General features: G+C 47.9%; 1 protein-coding gene across 2 annotated transcripts in view; it reads left to right on the top strand.

Annotated features, from left to right (window-relative positions):
- The window catches only part of MCC (MCC, WNT signaling pathway regulator), a 532038-nt gene that overhangs the window by 436566 nt on the left and 75231 nt on the right, over positions 1-20241 (top strand). For both annotated transcript variants that reach the window (XM_027552590.1, XM_027552591.1), the window contains 2 exons: positions 13811-13974; positions 16452-16658. In XM_027552590.1, the coding sequence (XP_027408391.1) occupies positions 13811-13974; positions 16452-16658 (371 nt within the window). The remainder of the gene's footprint in view (positions 1-13810; positions 13975-16451; positions 16659-20241) is intronic.

The raw sequence follows: 20241 nt of genomic DNA on the forward strand, positions 1-20241 counted from the left end.
GAGAAAGGGGATTTGGGGCAGGGAAAGACAGTCCTGCCTTCTCCAAAAATGATTTCTGCAGAGTAGGAAGGAAGTGTTTACAAAGGCAGGGCAGCCTGTCCAGAGAAAATTCGATTTCTGTTAGGAATGAGGCACTAAGGAGGCAGTTGTCCTCTGGCAGAGCATGTTTAAAGGAGAATCAGATTCTTGGTAACCTGATTCTGAAACTTTGAGAAACCAGTCCGTAAGTTGGCAATGTTAGACAGGACAGAAACTAGCACCCTGACTTGGCAATGAAACAGGCCCAGCCCTGTGCTACTTTTTTTTTTTTTTTTTTCTTTTCTCTCCTTTAATTGGGCAACTTAATCTTTCCCAAGAAGTTCATGAAAACCCCTGAAAACCAAGCCCAGGGCAGGCTTAGAAGTTTCGCACAGTGACTCACAGAAGGCTAAGGTGACTATGTCCTTCCTTGCGAGGATCTGAGCCTGGTCATACAAGGCCTGTCTGTGAATGTGACCATGGCCATGTGGCCAAGGAGGCCACCTAAAATCATTCCAGAACTTTCCTTAGAGAGGAACCAAGCTTGAGAGCAGATAAGATTATTGCCCCACGTCATTTTGTGTTACTTTAGACTATTTCCCTCAAACTACTGTTAAGTGATTTTTCAGCCCACAAAGGAGACTTGAGATATAAGACAGATATGGAAAGCCATTGATTACGTTTGTTCAGAACGAGCTCCCTTGACTGTTAGGTTCATGAACTCCTCTTCTAAGATAATGAAGTGCAAGTCACTCAGTCGTGTCCGACTCTTTGCGACCCCATGGACTACAGAGTCCATGGAATTCTCTAGGCCAGAACACTGGAGTAGGTAGCCTTTCCTTTATCCAGGGGATCTTCCAACCCAGGGATGGAACCCAGGTCTCCCACATTGCAGGCAGACTCTTTACCAACGGAGCCACAAGGGAACCCCTTTCTAAGATAAGCAGGCTTTATTTTCTAAACAGATTGTATCTCCTTAGGTTGGATTATTCTTTCAGTTGGAACTCATAACATATTTTCCCTTAAAACCAGCAACCTAGACCTCTCACCTTTTGAGATGGACTGCTCTCCGTCTGTGGAATGTGTATCTCTCATGATAAATCTAGTTCTTACCTAGGGGGAAAATACACCAAAAACTCCCTAGCGTCACAGACGTAGAGAACGGACGTGAGCACCTAGAGGGCAAAGGAGAGGGTAGATGAATTGAGAGAGTAGCATTGAAACGTATACCTTGCTGTGTATAAAATAGATAGCTAGTGGGGACTAGCTATAGAACTCCGGGAGCTCAGCCCGGTAGAAGGGTGGGATGCTGGGGGCGGGCGGGAGAGGGGACACATATATACTTACATCAGATTCACATTGTTATGTGACAGAAACCAACACAACATTGTAAAGCAGTTATTTTCCAGATAAATTAAAAAAAAAAAAGAAAAGTCACACAGGAGTGTTAGCTTCCCAGAGCAGCCTCGGAAAGCCTATTTTATCTGTAAGGGAAATAAAGTACAGGCGCTCACTAGTGTTGATGCAGCCCCAGCCCTTGCTGTGGGCCTTGTTTTGGGAGGAGAGGTTCTGTGCATCTTCCGCTTTCTCCTACTGCTTTGGAAGTGCCCCGCCACAGGCAGAGCCGCGGGGCCCAGGATGACCCCCTGTGTGCTGGCCCCGTTCACGCCCGGGGCTGGAGCCCGCCTGCCTCTTGAGCTGAGATGGACGATCCAGCCTGGGGGAAAGGCCCACTTGGCCTGAAGGGTAGTGAGCTTTGGGGGAAATGCTCAGAGGTAGGGTCCACGAGCTGGGCAGGCAACTAGGGGGCCTTGGGGTGTAGTGAGGGGCTAGGGTTTGTCCTCTAAGTGCACTTGTAACTGTGTCTTCAGGGTAACCTCTCAGAGGCACAGGTGCAGAGCCATCTTGAAGGCTGTGCATGGAGAATGCCAAATCGCATCCCCTTTCTGCCCCTAAGGCTCCTCACCCTTTGCAATACTGGATATTTTCTTACTCTTAAAGCTGTGCCAATTCAAGTGGTTAGTCTTCACAGAAGTAGACTGATCACATGTTCAGTTGGAACTTCTCCCGGTTTGTTAGAGCCTTGGTCTCTGGAGACCCCTGTCAGAACTCTTCGGCCTCCGAGGCCGGGGTGAAGTGGGTGATGGGATTGTGTGAGGGCTGTGGCAGCTGAGAGGAGGGTCCTGAGGGGCAGGGGTGAGGCCTTCATGCCGTCGAAGGCTGCGTGTACTGCTGTAGAAAAACACACTGCGTCAAAACCGCACGGTGACAGCAGCAAGGACGGAACACACCCCCGACCGGTGAGATGTGCTACAGGGGAAGTCTGTGGGGAAAGCAGCGCTGAGGAGGCTCTGCCCGCCCGGTAAAGTCAGGACCCGCAAGGCAGGGGCTGGCTGCCTGTGCTCACACCCTGAGCGGGATCTGTGTTCTTGCGGGGGATGTGGGTGGCATCCTGTTCTTGTAGCTGGTTGAGAGATCAGTCATCACACTGGCCCCGGAGTTAATCTAGCCACCAACATTTCCAAGCTGTCAGACCTCTTTGCCTCGAGGGTTGCAGTATTTGTTTTTACCTCGACTTTTTATTTTGAAAAACTTTAAACTGACATAAAAGACACAATGAACCCCCTAAACCCTTCACCTAGACTCATCAATGGGTAACATTTTACATTTGGTATTTTTCCCTCTTGCACTTGGAGAATGTTGTTTTCTGAGCAGTTTGACGGTGAGAGGCAGACACCATGCTGCTTCACCCTAAATACATGAGCACCAGCCTCTTAAGAACACGGACCGTCTCAGCACCGTTAGCCCACCTGAGAATCTGACCACTGGTGGAACACCAGCTACCTGCGGTCCACGTATATGCTCCCCACATGCCCCATTCCTGCCTTCTGTCACTGTTGCTCAGTGTCCAGGATCAGTCAGGGCTCACACACTCTGTTTAGTTACCGTGTCTTTCTTCTCTCCTTTATCTAGAACAGGTACCCACATTTTCGTCTCTCATGACACAGACATGTTGAGCAGGCTGGGTTAATGGTGTCATAGAAAACCCCTCGGTCTTCATGGTCTGATTGTTTTCTTATTTGAGATTAACCTGTTTTTGCAAGGATATGCATAGGTGATATGCATGTGTCCTCGCTACTGAGTTGCAGCTGGAGGTACAGAATGTCCGTTCGTCCACTACTTGTGATGTTAGGATGCTTTTAGACTATAGCATCATTCTCATGAATCCTCTTCAGTAGACACCGACACTGTGTACGTGATGCAGGATGTAACCTCTGAATACTCTCTTATTCCTTTCCTCTCAGCCCCTTCTGCCTTCTCCTTGGCACTTAGACCCAAAAGTTGACTGTTCTGTCAGCTTCTGTTGTTTTGTCCTGGCTTTGTCGGTTCCTTGCTGGAGTTAGGGAGGGCTGTGCTGCATGCAGAGTGGATGGTAGGCCAATAAAGGAGGCCTAAACCCTCCTGGGTTCAGCTAGTTTCAGCGGTGGGGCCCGGCAGGACCCAGGGTCCTCCCTTCCTAGGATGTCACCTCTCGCCTCTTAGCGGAACATCTGTCTTGATGCTGGAAAAACCTGTAGCTCTTTCAGTGGCTTTACAAGGCGTGACATGTGCCTGGTCAGAACAGCAGTGGGGGCTGTGGGTCAGCCCTTGGAAGACCACATGGGTTCTCGTTACAGCCTGACGTGCCACGCTTACACCGGAGGGCTTTCGGGCATTTCCCAGCAGGCCTACAGCTGCTTCTGTTTCTCAGACCAGCTGAGATTCACTGGCTAATATCCCTGCCTTCCATGGAAGCATCCTCCTTGGGGATCCCTCTTATTACCTGAAGGCCTTCTTCCGCTTTAGCAGCGTGTGGTCTCTCATGTAATAGGTCTTTGATTTGAAGATATTTGGTCAATAAGCAGCCTCACAAAGACTTGATGCTTTTAAAAGTTGTCTTAGAACAAGTCTGTCATTTCTTCCACATGTTTAACTCATGCGGACTTTATTAAACACTCCTCCATGCCTGGTGGTGTGAGCATCTCCAAACATGAGGATGGATGAACAGAGTCCCCATTCCCCAGATCCAGGCTTTGTAGGGTCCATGTTTCAGATACCAGGTAATGACAGGGAATATGATGCCTCAAAGAAAGAAATAGGAGACTGTAGGCAATCAGGGAAGCCTTCCTGGAAGAGGAGACTTTAAGGCAAAGCTTTAAAAAGAGCCATTATGGGCTTCCCTCGTGGGTCAGTGGTCAAGAGTCTGCCTGCCAGTGCAGGAGACACGAGTTCAATCCCTGTTCTGAGAAAATCCCACATGCTGTGGAGCAACTCAGCTCAGGGGCCATAACTGTTGAGCCTGTGCTCTAGAGCCTGGGAGCCTCAACTACTGAAGCCTGCTTGCTCTAGAGCCCGGAATCCTCAACTACTGAAGCCTGCTTGCTCTAGAGCCCGGAATCCACGACCAAGAGAAACCCCTACAAGGAGAAGCCCGGTCACTGAAACTAGAGAGCTGCCCCCACTCACCACAACCAGAGAAAAGCCTATGCAGCAGTGAAGACCCAGCACAGCCAAAAATAAGTTCTGAAAGTCCAGTATCTTTAAAAAAAAAAAAACAAAAAAACATTGTGAAGAAGAGAATGAGAGGCTTCCAAACTCAGCAGATACATCACTCTGAAGAGAGTGCCGAGCCCTTGGAGTAGTTACGTTTGAAGTTGGGACAATATTTTGGAGCAGGTATCTTCTGGTAAATGCTCGCTGCTTGAATTCAGAGGAATAGGGGAATATTTCTACTTTCGAGTCTCTTCAGCTGTATTTTTATCTGGATTAGGGTTTTTGCCTGGGGTTCAGAAACAGTAGGGCCAGCTTTTAACACTGGATTCAGAATGAACCAGTTCTCCTCTAGTTTATTGTATACAACACTGGGGAGAGGCCTGGTTGATCCTGAGGGAGAAAGAGGAAAAGTAGCTTTGCCCACCAGTGTTTGCTTAACCAAGCAACGCTGCTGACGGGGCTTCATCCCCGTAGCCAAGAGTGTCCTCTGACCTCCTTCCCAGGCTTCCCAGGTACCTCGGTCTCCCTCAAACAGCAACATAAAAACCTAAGCTCTGGATTCTCCTTAGAAAAACAACCTGAGCTGTCTCTTCCAATTAGAAGTCTTACTGGGGTCCGGGGGAGGGTGCTGCTGTTTAGAAAAGACAGCAGCCGCAGCTGCGGCGAGGGCAGTGGGCAGAGCAGTGGAGAGCGTGGCCTGCTGAGTCTAAAGGGGTCACTGCTGGCCACTGCACACGTTGCTGCATGGGAGGAGCTGGGCCCATGGTTGCCCCACCTTCTAATTTTACAGAAATAGCTGTAAATTCTAATAATGTTTAAATGTTGGCAATTAAGAATCGTTTTGTTTTTGTTTTTTAAAAAAAAAGGTTGGGCCAGATATCAAACCCTAACATCCAGTCAAAACACCTTTTTGGCTACTGGAAGTTGGTTTGTGTTCTCTAGTTGAAGGGAGATGTCATTCCATTTATCCCTCTGTGTCCTGGTTTCATCTTTACAGCTAATTAGGCAACTGGAAGGCAGAGTGCCAAGACTGTGTGAGCTTAGTCCATGCCAGAATTCCCTTTCCACTGTACTTGAATGGTCTACAGCTTAAATTTAATTGAAAATTAGCATCAGAAGAAACCATATGAAATCTGCGTGTGTGAGCTGTGGCTGAAGCAACTGGCAGTCACATCACTTCGCACCATGTGTGCTGTCTCATGCACCTGAATTCTTTGAGCATCTATTTCTAAGAACACGCCATCTCCTTTGTTATGCTTCCTCTTCTCTGACAGGAGATCTCTGATTTTTGCCATGGTCACCGGGAAGCTCAGGACTAAGTAGAAGAGTCAGCTGCAGCAGCTTTGCGAGCCCCATCTGCTTCCTCAGTCTGTCTCTGAGCCCAGTCTTGTGTTTTCCGAAATGACCTCTGGGGAGGAATGTGTGTTTGATACAAAAGGCACCCTCTCTGCCCCATGGATGTGGCACCGAGCCATTGCCTTTCCTCCAGGAGGCAAGCACAGCCTGAGGTGCCACGGTGAGTCTGCCTCTGGTGACCCTTCACACCAGTGACCCTGAGAACATTCAGAGTTGTGCAGCTATCTCCACTGCCCATTCCCAGAACCTTCTTATCCTCCCAGACAGAAACTCTGTTCATTAAGCAGTATTGCCCCATTCGCCCAACCCCAGTAACCTCTCTTCTGCTTGCTGTCTCTACGAATTTGCCTGTTCCAGGTACCTCATATAAATGGAAGCATACACTTGCCCCTCTGTGACTGACTTATTTCACACAGCCTAATATTTTCAAGGGTCATCCGTGTTGTAGCAGTATAGAAATTCTGTTCCCTTTTAAGGCTGAGTCACATTAGATTGTGTGTTTATGTCACATTTTGCGTATCTGTTCATCTGTCAACAGATAACTTGGGTTATTCCATCCTTTGACTCCTGTGAATCATGCAGCTATGAACATCGGCTTAACCATCTTTAAGTGTACTGGTCCATGCCGTTACTTGTATTCACATTGGCATGCGGCAGCGCTCCAGGACGTTTGTGTTTACCTTAGAGAACTGACAGTGTACCCATCAAACAGTGCCCGCTGCCACCCCTCACCCCCAGCCTCTGGTAACCACCATCTTACTTTCTGTCTCTGTGAACTTGACCACCTTAGAGCCCCCATATAAGTGGAATCATAAAGTATTTGTCTTTTTGTACTGCTTGTTTCCCTTAGCGTAATGTCTTTAAGGTTCATCCATGTTGGAGCAGGTGTCCAAGTTTCCTTCCTTTTTAAAGCTGAATAATACCTCGTTGTATGTGTATACCACACTTTGTTTATCCATTCATCTGCCAACTGACACTTGGGGTATTTCCGTCTTTTGGCTGTTACGAACAATGCTGCTCATGGCGTGATATACGAGGATCTGTTTGAGGTCCTGCTTTCAGTTCCTCTGGACTCGTACCCAGCGTGGAGTTGTTGGATCCCGTGGGAGTTCCGCTCTTACTTTTTGAGGAACTGCCGTGCTGTTTTCCAAAGCAGTTGCGCCATTTTACTGTTCCCACCAGCAGTGCGCAAGGACCCCATTCCCACCAGCAGTGCGCAAGGGCCCCATTCCCACCAGCAGTGCGCAAGGGCCCCATTCCCCCCAGCAGTGCGCAAGGACCCCATTCCCACCAGCAGTGCGCAAGGGCCCCATTCCCACCAGCAGTGCGCAAGGGCCCCATTCCCCCCAGCAGTGCGCAAGGACCCCATTCCCACCAGCAGTGCGCAAGGGCCCCATTCCCACCAGCAGTGCGCAAGGACCCCATTCCCACCAGCAGTGCGCAAGGACCCCATTCCCACCAGCAGTGCGCAAGGGCCCCATTCCCACCAGCAATGCGCAAGGGCCCCATTCCCCCCAGCAGTGCGCAAGGACCCCATTCCCACCAGCAGTGCGCAAGGGCCCCATTCCCACCAGCAGTGCGCAAGGGCCCCATTCCCCCCAGCAGTGCGCAAGGGCCCCATTCCCACCAGCAGTGCGCAAGGGCCCCATTCCCACCAGCAATGCGCAAGGGCCCCATTCCCCCCAGCAGTGCGCAAGGACCCCATTCCCACCAGCAGTGCGCAAGGGCCCCATTCCCACCAGCAGTGCGCAAGGGCCCCATTCCCACCAGCAGTGCGCAAGGGCCCCATTCCCACCAGCAGTGCGCAAGGGCCCCATTCCCACCAGCAGTGCGCAAGGGCCCCATTCCCACCAGCAGTGCGCAAGGGCCCCATTCCCACCAGCAGTGCGCAAGGGCCCCATTCCCACCAGCAGTGCGCAAGGGCCCCATTCCCACCAGCAGTGCGCAAGGGCCCCATTCCCCCCAGCAGTGCGCAAGGGCCCCATTCCCCCCAGCAGTGCGCAAGGGCCCCATTCCCCCCAGCAGTGCGCAAGGGCCCCATTCCCACCAGCAGTGCGCAAGGGCCCCATTCCCACCAGCAGTGCGCAAGGGCCCCATTCCCACCAGCAGTGCGCAAGGGCCCCATTCCCACCAGCAGTGCGCAAGGGCCCCATTCCCCCAGCAGTGCGCAAGGGCCCCATTCCCACCAGCAGTGCGCAAGGGCCCCATTCCCACCAGCAGTGCGCAAGGGCCCCATTCCCACCAGCAGTGCGCAAGGGCCCCATTCCCACCAGCAGTGCGCAAGGGCCCCATTCCCACCAGCAGTGCGCAAGGGCCCCATTCCCACCAGCAGTGCGCAAGGGCCCCATTCCCACCAGCAGTGCGCAAGGGCCCCATTCCCACCAGCAGTGCGCAAGGGCCCCATTCCCACCAGCAGTGCGCAAGGGCCCCATTCCCACCAGCAGTGCGCAAGGGCCCCATTCCCACCAGCAGTGCGCAAGGGCCCCATTCCCACCAGCAGTGCGCAAGGGCCCCATTCCCACCAGCAGTGCGCAAGGGCCCCAGTTCCTCCACTTCCTCGCCAACACCTGTGTTGTTGTTGTTGCTAGTAGCCATCCTCTTGGGCCTAGGGTGGTGTTTCACTGTGGCTTTGATTTATAAAGGAGGCACCTTTTGTCTGTTCTGGGATACTTGTTCCCTGTCTGGGCTTGTCTTGCACCTCTGGTCCCTTAACTGACACCTTTGGTCTTTTGCAAAGACTCCAACTTCCTTGGCCTTCAATGTGGGAGCTCCAGTGCCTGGGAGGGAGCTGACTGTGCAGGGCATTGGAGGCCAAAGGAAGGAATTGAAGATGTGTTCTCAGTCTGCATTTAGAATATGCCACAGACTGAGGGATAAGGCCACTCATGTGGGGTAAGTGGTGGTGAGTGTGTGGTATAAAGCGACGGCATCGACAGGGCACCCAGAGTATCTGTCCTGTTGGCCACCCTGTCATCCTGTGAGGCCCTGAACCGGGAACACTGACAAAAGACAGCCAGGTGTCACCTGATCACCTAGTGGGGCTTGTGTAAAACCTGTGGGTAGAAGGCAGGAGCGTGTGGGGCTCATCATCAGCCTGTGTGATTCGCACTGGGCTTCCTAAGACCAAGGAAAACATCTGTCGTCCTCTGAGTGTGAACAGAAGATGCCCCTGAGCTGCAGTCTGCATGTTAACTTCGATGCCTCCCTCTGTCTTCTTGATGCCCTGTCCTATACTTGCATTGTGGTATCTGTGGTTACTTTCCCCAGCATGGTGGTGGACAGCTGGGAAAGGGGGCCATGGCTTTTGCCATGTACACCTGTGAGCTCCCAGAGTTGAGAGTCTGGTGTTCATCTCTGTACCCTGCTTCCAGCCTGAGGCCAGGGCTCAGCAGCTGGTTCAAGAATGAGAAAGACTGATCAGATCCCTACACTGTCCTTCTGTTCCCTGTAGCCCAGTGTACTCAGGGCCCAGTCTGGTGGCACCTTCTCCAGGCCTGCTGTGAAGGCCCCTCAGCAGACATGTCCAGGATGATCATTGCATCAGGTGGGGCTGTGCTAGGGAGATCCTTATGAATGGCTGAACAGAGGCATCTTCCTTCCTCGCCCCGCTCAGGAGCACGTACTCATGCAAATAATTCAGGAGTGTGTGTTAGCTCCAGCTCAGGGTGCCAGGAAACTCAGCACCTCAAGGTAAATGATCATTTGGAGAAACTTCTCTGGTTGTTAATGGAATTAACACACATTTCCACAGCATACGTGCGCACTCAGGAGTGCCACTCCTGACTCTGGACCTCTTTGTCCTGAGTTAGTGGTGGGCACCTACCCTCCATCTCCAGAGTACTTGTGCAGTGGGGATTGTCCTGCTGTCTGCAGCTCAGCACGTGATCCATATTGAGGACAGAAAAACATAAGGTGCGTGTGAAACATCTGCTGTTGACAGTCTGTGTTTCTAGTCTTGTTGGCTCTTAAATATGTAATGATGTCGTGTTTAGATTTGCTCACTTTAAAAATAGCTTGTAACGGCCTATCCTGTGTTGGAGATAAAGTGAGGAGAAAGATCAAAGTCCCTTTTTTCTTGAAGCTTACACTTGAGTAGAGGACATGACCCACACCTACATCAGAGCAGATAGTGATACTTGCCATGGAGAAGACAGGATCACAGAAAAGGGACTGAAGGGGAAGAGGTGGAGCCCCGTGCCTCAGACAGAGAAGAACTTGGTGAGGAGGTGGCATTTGAGCTGAGAGCCGAACGTAGGAGGAGATTTGGGTGGAAATCATTATCAGCGGAGGAAACAACAAAGGAAAAGGAAGCTTTAGGGCAGACGGGAGATTGGCATCTTCCGGGGTGGAGAGGAAGCAGGAGTGTGAATATAGCATAGTGATGAGGTGGAAGGTTGACAGAGGAGACAAGGACCAGTGAGACCAGTGGTTCCCACCACGAATGCATGTTAGAGTTATCTGATGAGCCTAAAAATTTTTTCCAGTGCTGAAACTCCTCCTCTGGAGATTGTGATCTAACTGGCCTGGGTGGGGCCTGGACACTGGTGTTTTATAAAGGCTCTCCCGGGAGTTCCATGGTACAGCCTGGGTTGAAACATCAACAGTGTTGATCATGCAGTCTTACAGACTCTGGTAAGGAGTTTAGACTTCAGTTGAATGAAGAAGTGAAGTCGCTCAGTCGTATCCAACTCTTTGCAACCCCATGGACTGTGGCCTACCAGGCTCCATCCATGGGATTTTCCAGGCAAGAATACTGGAGTGGGTTGCGATTTCAATTGAATGAAGGGGAAGCCATATAATGGTTTGGGCCAGGGAGTAACATGGTCTGGCTTATGTCCTTAAGAGATTCACTTTGGCTACAGTGCAGGGACTAGAAGTGGGAGGTTATTCAGGTGGTTCAATGGAGAAATGATGATGGCTTGGACCAAGAATGGTGTCAGTGAAAATGGTCCAAAGAGGTCAATTTGGGGGTGTTTTAGAGGTTGCAGTCATAAGATGGATTGGGTTCAGAGCATAAACACAAGGAAATCAAGGTGTCATGAGAGTTAACCAGAATAACTGGGTGGATGGTATTGCTACTCACAGAGCTGGGAGAGGTGGAGAATACAGTTTGGAGAAGAGGGGGAATCGTTGTGTTCATTGTTTGCAGTGAAAGCATCAGACCTTTCTTTGTCTGGATTTAGGTACTTGTAGATATATGGCTTCCCTGTAGATACCGGGGCTTCCCTGGTGACTCAGTGGTAAAGAATCTGCCTGCAAGTGCAGGAGATGCTAATTTGATCACTGGGTCAGGAAGATCCCCTGGAGGAGGAAATGGCAACCCACTCCAGTATCCTTGCCTGGGAAATTACATGAACAGAAGAGCCTGACAGGCTACAGTCCATGGGATCACGAAGAGTTGAACGCAACTTAGCTAAACAACAGATATAGGCAATCAAATAAAATTGAACAAAATATTCTGAGAAATCCTCTTATTGTACTGTTGAGAGTTTCTTGAAGCCTTCTACAGGTAAGGATCAAAGGCAACTGGCTGTTTTATTGCATGGAACCAGTGATGAGAAGGGATGAGGAGGGAAGTGTGAAGACTTGAAGCGTCTTTCATGAATGTAAGGGAGAGGTATCCTTTGGTAAATTACTATACTTAACAGCTGTCTTGCTATAGGAATTGAGTGGTGTAATGATACATAGAATCCAAAATAGGCTGAGATATCCCAGCAAATTTAGAAAACTCAGCAGTGGCCAGAGGACTGGAAAAGGTCAGTTTTCATTACAATCCCAAAGAAAGGCAATGCCAAAGAATGCTCAAACTACGGCACAATTGCACTCATCTCACACGCTAGTAAAGTAATGCTCAAAATTCTCCAAGCCAGGCTTCAGCAATACATGAACCATGAACTTCCTGATGTTCAAGCTGGTTTTAGAAAAGGCAGAGGAACCAGAGATCAAATTGCCAACATCCGCTGGATCATGGAAAAAGCAAGAGAGTTCCAGAAAAACATCTATTTCTGCTTTATTGACTATGCCAAAACCTTTGACTGTGTGGATCACAATAAACTGTAGAAAATTCTGAAAGAGATGGGAATACCAGACTACCTTACCTGCCTCTTGAGAAACCTATATGCAGGTCAGGAAGCAATGGTTAGAACTGGACATGGAACAACAGACTGGTTCTAAATAGGAAAAGGAGTACACCAAGGCCTTGTGTCACCCTGCTTATTTAACTTCTATACAGAGTACATTATGAGAAATGCTGGGCTGGAAGAAGCACAAGCTAGAATCAAGATTGAGGGCAGAAATATCAATAACCTCAGATATGCAGATGACACCACCCTTATGGCAGAAAGTGAAGAGGAACTCAAAAGCCTCTTCATGAAAGTGAAAGAGGAGAGTGAAAAAGTTGGCTTAAAGCTCAACATTCAGAAAACAAAGATCATGGCATCTGGTCCCACCACTTCATGGGAAATAGATGGGGAAACAGTGTCAGACTTAATTTTTCTGGGCTCCAAAATCACTGCAGATGGTGACTGCAGCCATGAAATTAAAAGATGCTTACTCTCCTTGGAAGAAAAGTTATGACCAACCTAGATAGCATATTGAAAAGCAGAGACATTACTTTGCCAACAAAGTTCCATCTAGTCAAGGCTGTGGTTTTTCCAGTGGTCATGTATGGATGTGAGAGTTGGACTGTGAAGAAAGCTGAGCACCAAAGAATTGATGCTTTTGAACTTTTTGAACTGTGGTGTTGGAGAAGACTCCTGAGAGTCCCTTGGACTGCAAGGAGATCCAACCAGTCCATTCTGAAGGAGATCAGCCCTGGGTGTTCATTGGAAGGACTGATGCTGAAGCTGAAACTCCAGTACTTTGGCCACCTCATGTGAAGAGTTGACTCATTGGAAAAGATTCTGATGCTGGGAGGGATTGGGGGCAGGAGGAGAAGGGGACGACAGAGGATGAGATGGCTGGATGGCATCACCGACTCGATGGACGTGAGTCTGAGTGAACTCTGGGTGTTGGTGATGGACAGGGAGGCCTGGCATGCTGTGATTCATGGGGTTGCAAAGAGTTGGACACGAATGAGCGACTGAACTGAACTGAACTGTTTGTATTACATTTGACTTTAAGGGGATTTTTCCCCCAACAAAATTATCTTTTAAAATACATCTAGTTCACATTAAGATTATAATTAATTTTCTTTTCCTAACCAGGCCTTGGGTGTCTCACAATTAAAAATAACCCAGATTTTAAAGTCAGAATCAAATTATTAGAATTGCTTACAAGGCATTCACATGGAGAACAATATGGAGTTTGTTAAAACAGTTTGTTTTTCCTCTGATGGAAGAAGGTGGTATAAATTGCAATGGTAAAGCCTGTTGATTGGTTACACCAGTCAGAAGAAAAAAATCCTGATTATAAGCTGACTGAGGGCAGAAACTGACTGTTTCTTATACAGTTTTTGTTTTTGAACAACAACAAAGCACCTAGTGTCTCTGCTCACTCTGGGGTTTGTTTTGTTCATTTAGTAGTTATCAGATCTTTTTAGCTAAAACTCTTTGTGAAATCAGTCCTTATTTGAATAACTGAGCAGGAAGGTTGACCAGAAGTCCCATAGCCCCTCCTAGGACACTTCTTTGTTCTTACTAGAGAAATTTGAGCTGTAGCTGCTTTTGAGTGAAAAGTGAGAGAATGCAGCATGGCATGGCTGTCTAGAAAATGGCCATGGTCTGAAACTCCTTAAAGCCTTTGCATTGGCCCCAGGCCTCAAACGGTGAGGCTGCATAGTGTTAAACTTTGCCATCCAGCTGCACTGCCGTCCATTGTACCTAAACAGGTTCTTCTCCATAATCAAAACAGAGAGCGCTCATGCCCACCTTCCTGCTTAACTCATGTCCACATCTGCTTGCAGACAACTGCAGTGACCTGAACTCGGAGCTGCAGAGGGTGCTGACGGGGCTGGAGAACGTGGTCTGCTGCAGGAAAAAGAGCAGCTGCAGCCTCTCGGTGGCGGAGGTGGACAGACACATCGAGCAGCTGACCACAGCCAGCGAGCGCTGTGACTTGGCCATCAAGGTAGGACCCCCCACCCCACTCCCTCTGTGTGACTCTCAGATCATATGAGGGAAATGATCAGATTCCTTTCGTCTAAAGTGCTGTTTTTCTCGAATATCTATTAGGGGGTGGGTATTTCTAAAAAGGCCATTCCAAAGTTGGGCCACCAGGGAGAAGCTGGAGCCCTGTACATTTTTGCTGGTTGAATCATATCCGAGAAAGTCATTTGATCAATACTCAAGATCACTGTCTTTGCTGCAAAAATGACCACTTCCTTGGAAGCTGTGAGACTAATAGTATTGAACGGTGTCATTTTAGTTGGTTCATCATACAGCATTCTGAGGTTGTAAGATTAACTTGGAAATTTTATTAAAGCTTTCAGGCTTCTAGAATATTATTTCTAGAGTTATCAATTCATGGTGCTAACAAAGGGTCTGAATGAGTCATCTACCCTGAGCGTACTAGATTGGGCCTCAGTCCCGCCTTTGCTGTGCACTCACCTTGGGCTTCCCTGGTGGCTCAGATGGTAAAGAATCTGCCTGCGATGATACAAGGAGGGAGACCCAGGTTCGATCCCTGGGTAGGGAAGATCCTCTGGAGAAGGTAATGGCAACCCATTCCAGTATTCGTGCTGGAGAATTCTACGGACAGAGGAGCCTGACAGACTATAGTCCATGGGGTCACAAAGAGTCGGGCACAACTGAGCGACTTTGACTCGCTGACTTATCTTACTGCTTAGGGAGCACCAGGTGAGAAGAATTTGCTGTATCTGCACAAACTCACCTTGGAACTGTGGGAACATCAAGTCCTCTTGATACAGGGCCTCTGGTATCTTTATATTACTTCCCCAGAGCTTAGTGACCTAGGCATATCAGTTCACACTGGAAAGTCTGAAAGGAGCCTGTGTCAAGTGGAAATGTGATGTTCTCTGAAAAATGTTTGAGGACTAAGGGCCCAACTTTCTATTGACAGGAATCCTGGATTTCACAGAAGAGCTGTGGTATCTCGAGGTAAACCATGATTCATGTTAATAATACATCTGGTTTCCCATCTTTATTCATCACAATTATAAATATACAGTTGATGTGGTTTGGGGAAGCAGCCACTAGCGTTTTTCTCTCTGGAATCTCCAGGCCCTGTATGTGATTGTAATGTCAGCTTGGGTACTAGCCCAAGCCTTAGCATCAAGGGGAAGAGGAAGCCACAGGTTTCTGCCAACCAGCAAGGGACAGAGCAGGCCCTGGAGCAGGACTGAATAGGGCAGAAGTCTCTGATTTGAGAGTAAGGACAAAGCACTGCATGTGGAAAGTGGCAGCAAGAGTAACTGTCCTCATCGGGGCACCAATGTGAGCATCCAAGAGCAAGCACCCTGTGCCAGCTAAGTCGCTTCAGTCATGTCTGACTCTTTGCAACCCCATGGACTGTAGCCCGCCAGTCTCCTCTGTCCATGGGATTCTCCAGTTAAGAATGCTGGAATGGGTAGCCGTTCAATTTTCCAGGGAACATGCCAACCCAGAGATTGAATCCCAGTCTCTCACATCTCTTGCATTGGCAGGCAGGTTCTTTACCGCTAGAGCCACTTGGAATGCCCTGCACCCTTAGGCCACTCATTTCTGAGACCTATTTCACGTCACATCTCTTCATTGCCTTCTACCCCGACATGGTAATTCCACCTCTTCTTTCCAAATCATTTGGGGTGTGCTTCCTTTTCCAAAGGACAATAATCACGAATGAATAGTTTCTGAAAGCAAGCAGAAGGAGTTCTTCCTTTTCTTCAAATTTATATATGTTTCTTCTTCATTAAATACTGATGTTTTCAGTGAGTTTAAAAAAAAACTCCAAGTACTATCAAGATCCTATTCTTTTCAATCTCATAGCTGTCATGTTAATTAAATCCCTGCTATCTTAGAAACCTCCACAATGAGCTCCCTCTTTTCTGTGTCACTGAGGTTTATTTTCATCTTTCGTATCTTGGGACTGAACCTTATTCACATCTTCTTGTTCAGATATGACCCTAAAACCTGGAAATGGTGATGTGACCCATCGTATCGCTAAGCTGGAACATGGGAAACCTGTGATTTAGGAAATTTCAAGTTAGATCTTGTATGCAGTCTGCAACTTCGCCTTTGCTTTATCAGGATCACTAACTGGCTCGCCATCTGGTTATGTGTATTCACCGACTCTGGAACGTGGATGGAGATAAATGTCTGTGTGGCTGTTCGCATTACAGACAGACTTAAATACCAGAAAGAGACCATGTTTTTCTCATGAGGGGAGACTGCCGGGGAACACAGACCATAACCCAGGCCATGACAGAGCCTCTTCTGAAAGTGGGGAGAGGTTGACTGGGGGGATGGCCCGTCTTGATTACTTTCTGCAGTGAAGTGACCATGGAAGCCACCCCTCTGTGGACACTTGCCCATGACTAGCCTGTGTTCTCCCCTTCCCCTTTTTCCCAGGGAACTCACTTGCCTTGTCTCCATGGCTCTGTTTTCCAGACAGTGGAGGAGATCGAGGGGGTCCTCGGCCGGGACCTGTACCCCAGCCTGGCAGAGGAGCGGTCCCGGTGGGAGAAGGAGCTGGCGGGGCTGAGGGAGGAGAATGAGAGCCTGACGGCCATGCTGTGCAGCAAGGAGGAGGAGCTGCACAGGACCAAGGCCACCATGAATGCCATCCGGGAGGAGCGCGACCGGCTGCGGAGGAGGGTGAGTGTCAGTCCCTGGTGGGGAGGCCGGCCCAGAGGCCGGCTGCTTGAGCCACGGGCACCCTGAGGGTTCGGTGGCATTTCTCCTCTTGTGAATCACCATACCTTTCTGGGTATGAAGTCATTCTTGAGAGTCATCTGAAAGTGCTGAGGCGTGCAGGTAGGATATTTTTTTAAACACTCTTCTCTGCAATCAGCAAATCTTCGTGGATGCAAAAATTTATCCTGGCACAGTGATTCTCAGCCATTCTCTGGGTACTCACGTCTTTCCTAAGCTTAGATAAAAGGTTCTAACTTTAAGGTAGGCAGATAATTCGGAGAAGGCAATGGCAACCCACTCCAGTACTCTTGCCTGGAAAATCCCATGGACAGAGGAGCCTGGTAGGCTGCAGTCCATGGGGTTGCTAAGAGTCGTACACGACTGAGCAACTTCACTTTCACTTTTCACTTTCATGCATTGGAGAAGGAAATGGCAACCCACTCCAGTGTTCTTGCCTGGAGAATCCCAGGGACGGGGGAGCCTGGTGGGCTGCCGTCTATGGGGTCGCACAGAGTCGGACATGACTGAAGCGACTTAGCAGCAGCAGCAGCAGGCAAATAATTTATAATTTGCAAAAATATAAAGAATTTCCACTTTGCAGTTTCTTCTGATCATGTTTCTTTAGATTTATAGTACCTGCTCTCATATATCCATAGTGAGTCTAATATGAAATGTCCTTTACACTCATTAGAGTTAATGTGAAAAAGTCAATCAGTCATGTCTGACTCTGTGACCCCATGGACTGTACAGTCCATGGAATTCTCCAGGGCAGAATACTGGAGTGGGTAGCCTTTCCCTTCTCCAGGGGATCTTCCTGACCCAGGAATCGAACTGGGGTCTTCTGCCTTGTAGGCAGATTCTTTACCAACTGAGCTATCAGGGAAGCCCATTAAAGTTAATAGTCCTATATATCTCTCTGTGTGTGTGTATGTTCTGAGTGTGTATATGTAATTCCTTGTAGTCACCTCTGCCTGCTTAAATGGCCCTATGACCCAAACAGGTTTGAGAACCACTTTGTTTGGTGGTTGGTTGGAAATACAACTGTTACTAAAGGAGTTGATGTTTCAGGATAAAATTGTTTGGCAGAGTTGTTAAGCACTCACTTTTCCAAAGATAGAGTTTTTTCTTAGGAACCCACAAGTATTTCTTTGTTTGGCTGTTCATTTGATTTGTCATTGGACTGGAGGTGAGGCAATGAATTCTTTGGTCAGAAACAGTTCCCTTTGAACTTCGCTTTGAATTACTAGGCCTGCTTTATTTACTCTTTCTCCATCGTGGCAGAATTAGAAGCTTGCTTTCTGTTGTGCTCTGACTGGTGATTTTGCGCAGAGGAGGAAAAAGATACACCTTGGTCTTGCCATCGCTCTTTAACCTGCTTCACCAAGAGCAGCGTGTGTACATCATTGTTTCTAATCCCCACACAGTGTTCATACTTGACATTGTGCATGAATATGAAAGAAAGCCCTATTTTTGAATGCTATCAACTCTTTTCCTCATTTGTGGCTATTGCCAGCATTTCCTAACGCTCATATCTGAGTGTTATTTTGTCTCAACTCACATGCATAAGCTTATTTTCAGAACCCAGCTGTATCGGATGCCAGTCCTGGCAACGGCAGGTGTAAATCATTGCAGTCAGCAAAGACTTTATCTGGGCAAGCTGAGGACATTTACTTAGTGCTAAGGCCCACAGCGCATGTAATTTCCTGGGTTACATTCCCTGATCATTATGACTAATGCCCTAATTAGGTGTGCTTGCTTTTAGCACACACATTCTGTTGGTGCTTGCTTTGTGAAGGAAATGTTGGTCTTAGGCCTAATTACATATTGTGGTTTAGAATAAGTTTCCTCCTCGAACTTGAGATACTGAAGCACAAGACTGCACTTGATTGTGACTAGCAAAGGAGAAAAAACCAGTTTCCCTTCATTGAGTATTCTCTCCAGCTCTGGAGGACAGTCTTAAGGACAGCATAGTCTCATGGTGTCACACTCTGTGCCAGGGCTCAGTGACTGCTTGGGGCCACAGAGTGACCCCCCAAAGCCACTGTGAGTCTCTGGGAAGTTACCTACGCTCTCTGTGCCTCAGTTTATTCTGCTATGAAATGGGGATAATAATAGTGCCCAGTGCGGGAACACTATGTAATCCTCATGAATTATCTAAGCACTTGACTAACGCATGGCACATAGAAACTGCTCAAAAACTACCCATAATTGTTTGGGGTGAAGTCCAGAGTTACCTGTTTAGTAGTCTGGAAAGATTAACACCATACCACCTTTTTTCCCTAAGAATCCATATAGATTTGAATTCATAGATGGACATTGAATAACTGCAGAGACACCCACAGATACACATACATACATTGTACTCAAAACTTTTATTCTGATTGCATTTATTATCATGTAAGTTCTGTAGTTAATACAATTTTATATCAATGTATATGTTTATATTTTAATTACCTCCAAATAAAAATATATTAGGGAACTTGTATGTCTTCTTCAACTGGCAATTCCCAGTTTGTATATGTACCCATGATTTAGATTTATTTCTCTTTATTCCAAGACAGTTGTGGGTGTCAGAATCTGCTCAAGGCCGTTGAGTGCCAGTTTGCTGGATTTTACATGCTGGATGACTTCTGCCTACCATGACCCAGTGTGTTTCATTTCCCCGAGGAGGAATCTGTCTTTTGTGGCTGGTTGTCTTCTCCTCGTGATGTACAGCTCTGAGGAGTGACTGAGGTTTGGTCAGTTCCATCCTTGTGGTTCCACGTGATGACATGGCTGGTTTGCCTTTGTTGTCTTTCTGGCCACTCGGAATCCACAGTTCATCAAAGTTGCCTGGAAAGCAGGTTGTTGGTTTTTTTCCATTGCCCACATTCACTGTATAGAATTTGAACTGATCAGATCAATAGGATTGGTGCTTACCCCCTTGCCTGTAATTAAACAGAGTGCTCTTGGTAGATTTTTTGAGCCTTGTACATGATTTAATTAAATTAGACCTTTAATGTCAGTGAGCAGATTGGGCTACTTGGCAGAGCAGTAACTAAGGAACAATAGGCAGACAATTTTTATTATTGGTCCCAGCTCATTATTAAATGAGATAATCCTTTATTTCTGCATGCTCTGTAATAGAACCACTCATTTCCTCATGCATAAAGAAATGAGTTTTATTTAGGCAAAGTAAAATTAATTACTCTAGAAAGGGGAGCACTTGGCTTTTCATTCATTTATTAATTTTGTAAACATGACTGGTCTTCTCCTCTGTGCTGGGCAGAGGGAATATACTGATGAACGGGATACAGACGCTGGCCTTGGGGATGTTTGGCAGACAGGCAAGTAAACAGGTCTTTACAATAGTTGTTGCTGAATCACTAAGTCGTGTCCAACTCTGCAGCCCCATGGACTGCAGCATGCCAGGCTTCCTTGTCCTTCACTATCTCCCGGAGTTTGCTCAAACTCAAGTCCATGAGTCAATGATACCGTCCAACCGTCTCATCCTCTGTCTCCCTTTTCTGCCCCTGCCTTCAGTCTTTCCCAGCATCAGGGTCTT

Source organism: Bos indicus x Bos taurus, chromosome 10 (assembly GCF_003369695.1).
Source record: "Bos indicus x Bos taurus breed Angus x Brahman F1 hybrid chromosome 10, Bos_hybrid_MaternalHap_v2.0, whole genome shotgun sequence".
NCBI classification, from domain to species: domain Eukaryota; kingdom Metazoa; phylum Chordata; class Mammalia; order Artiodactyla; family Bovidae; genus Bos; species Bos indicus x Bos taurus.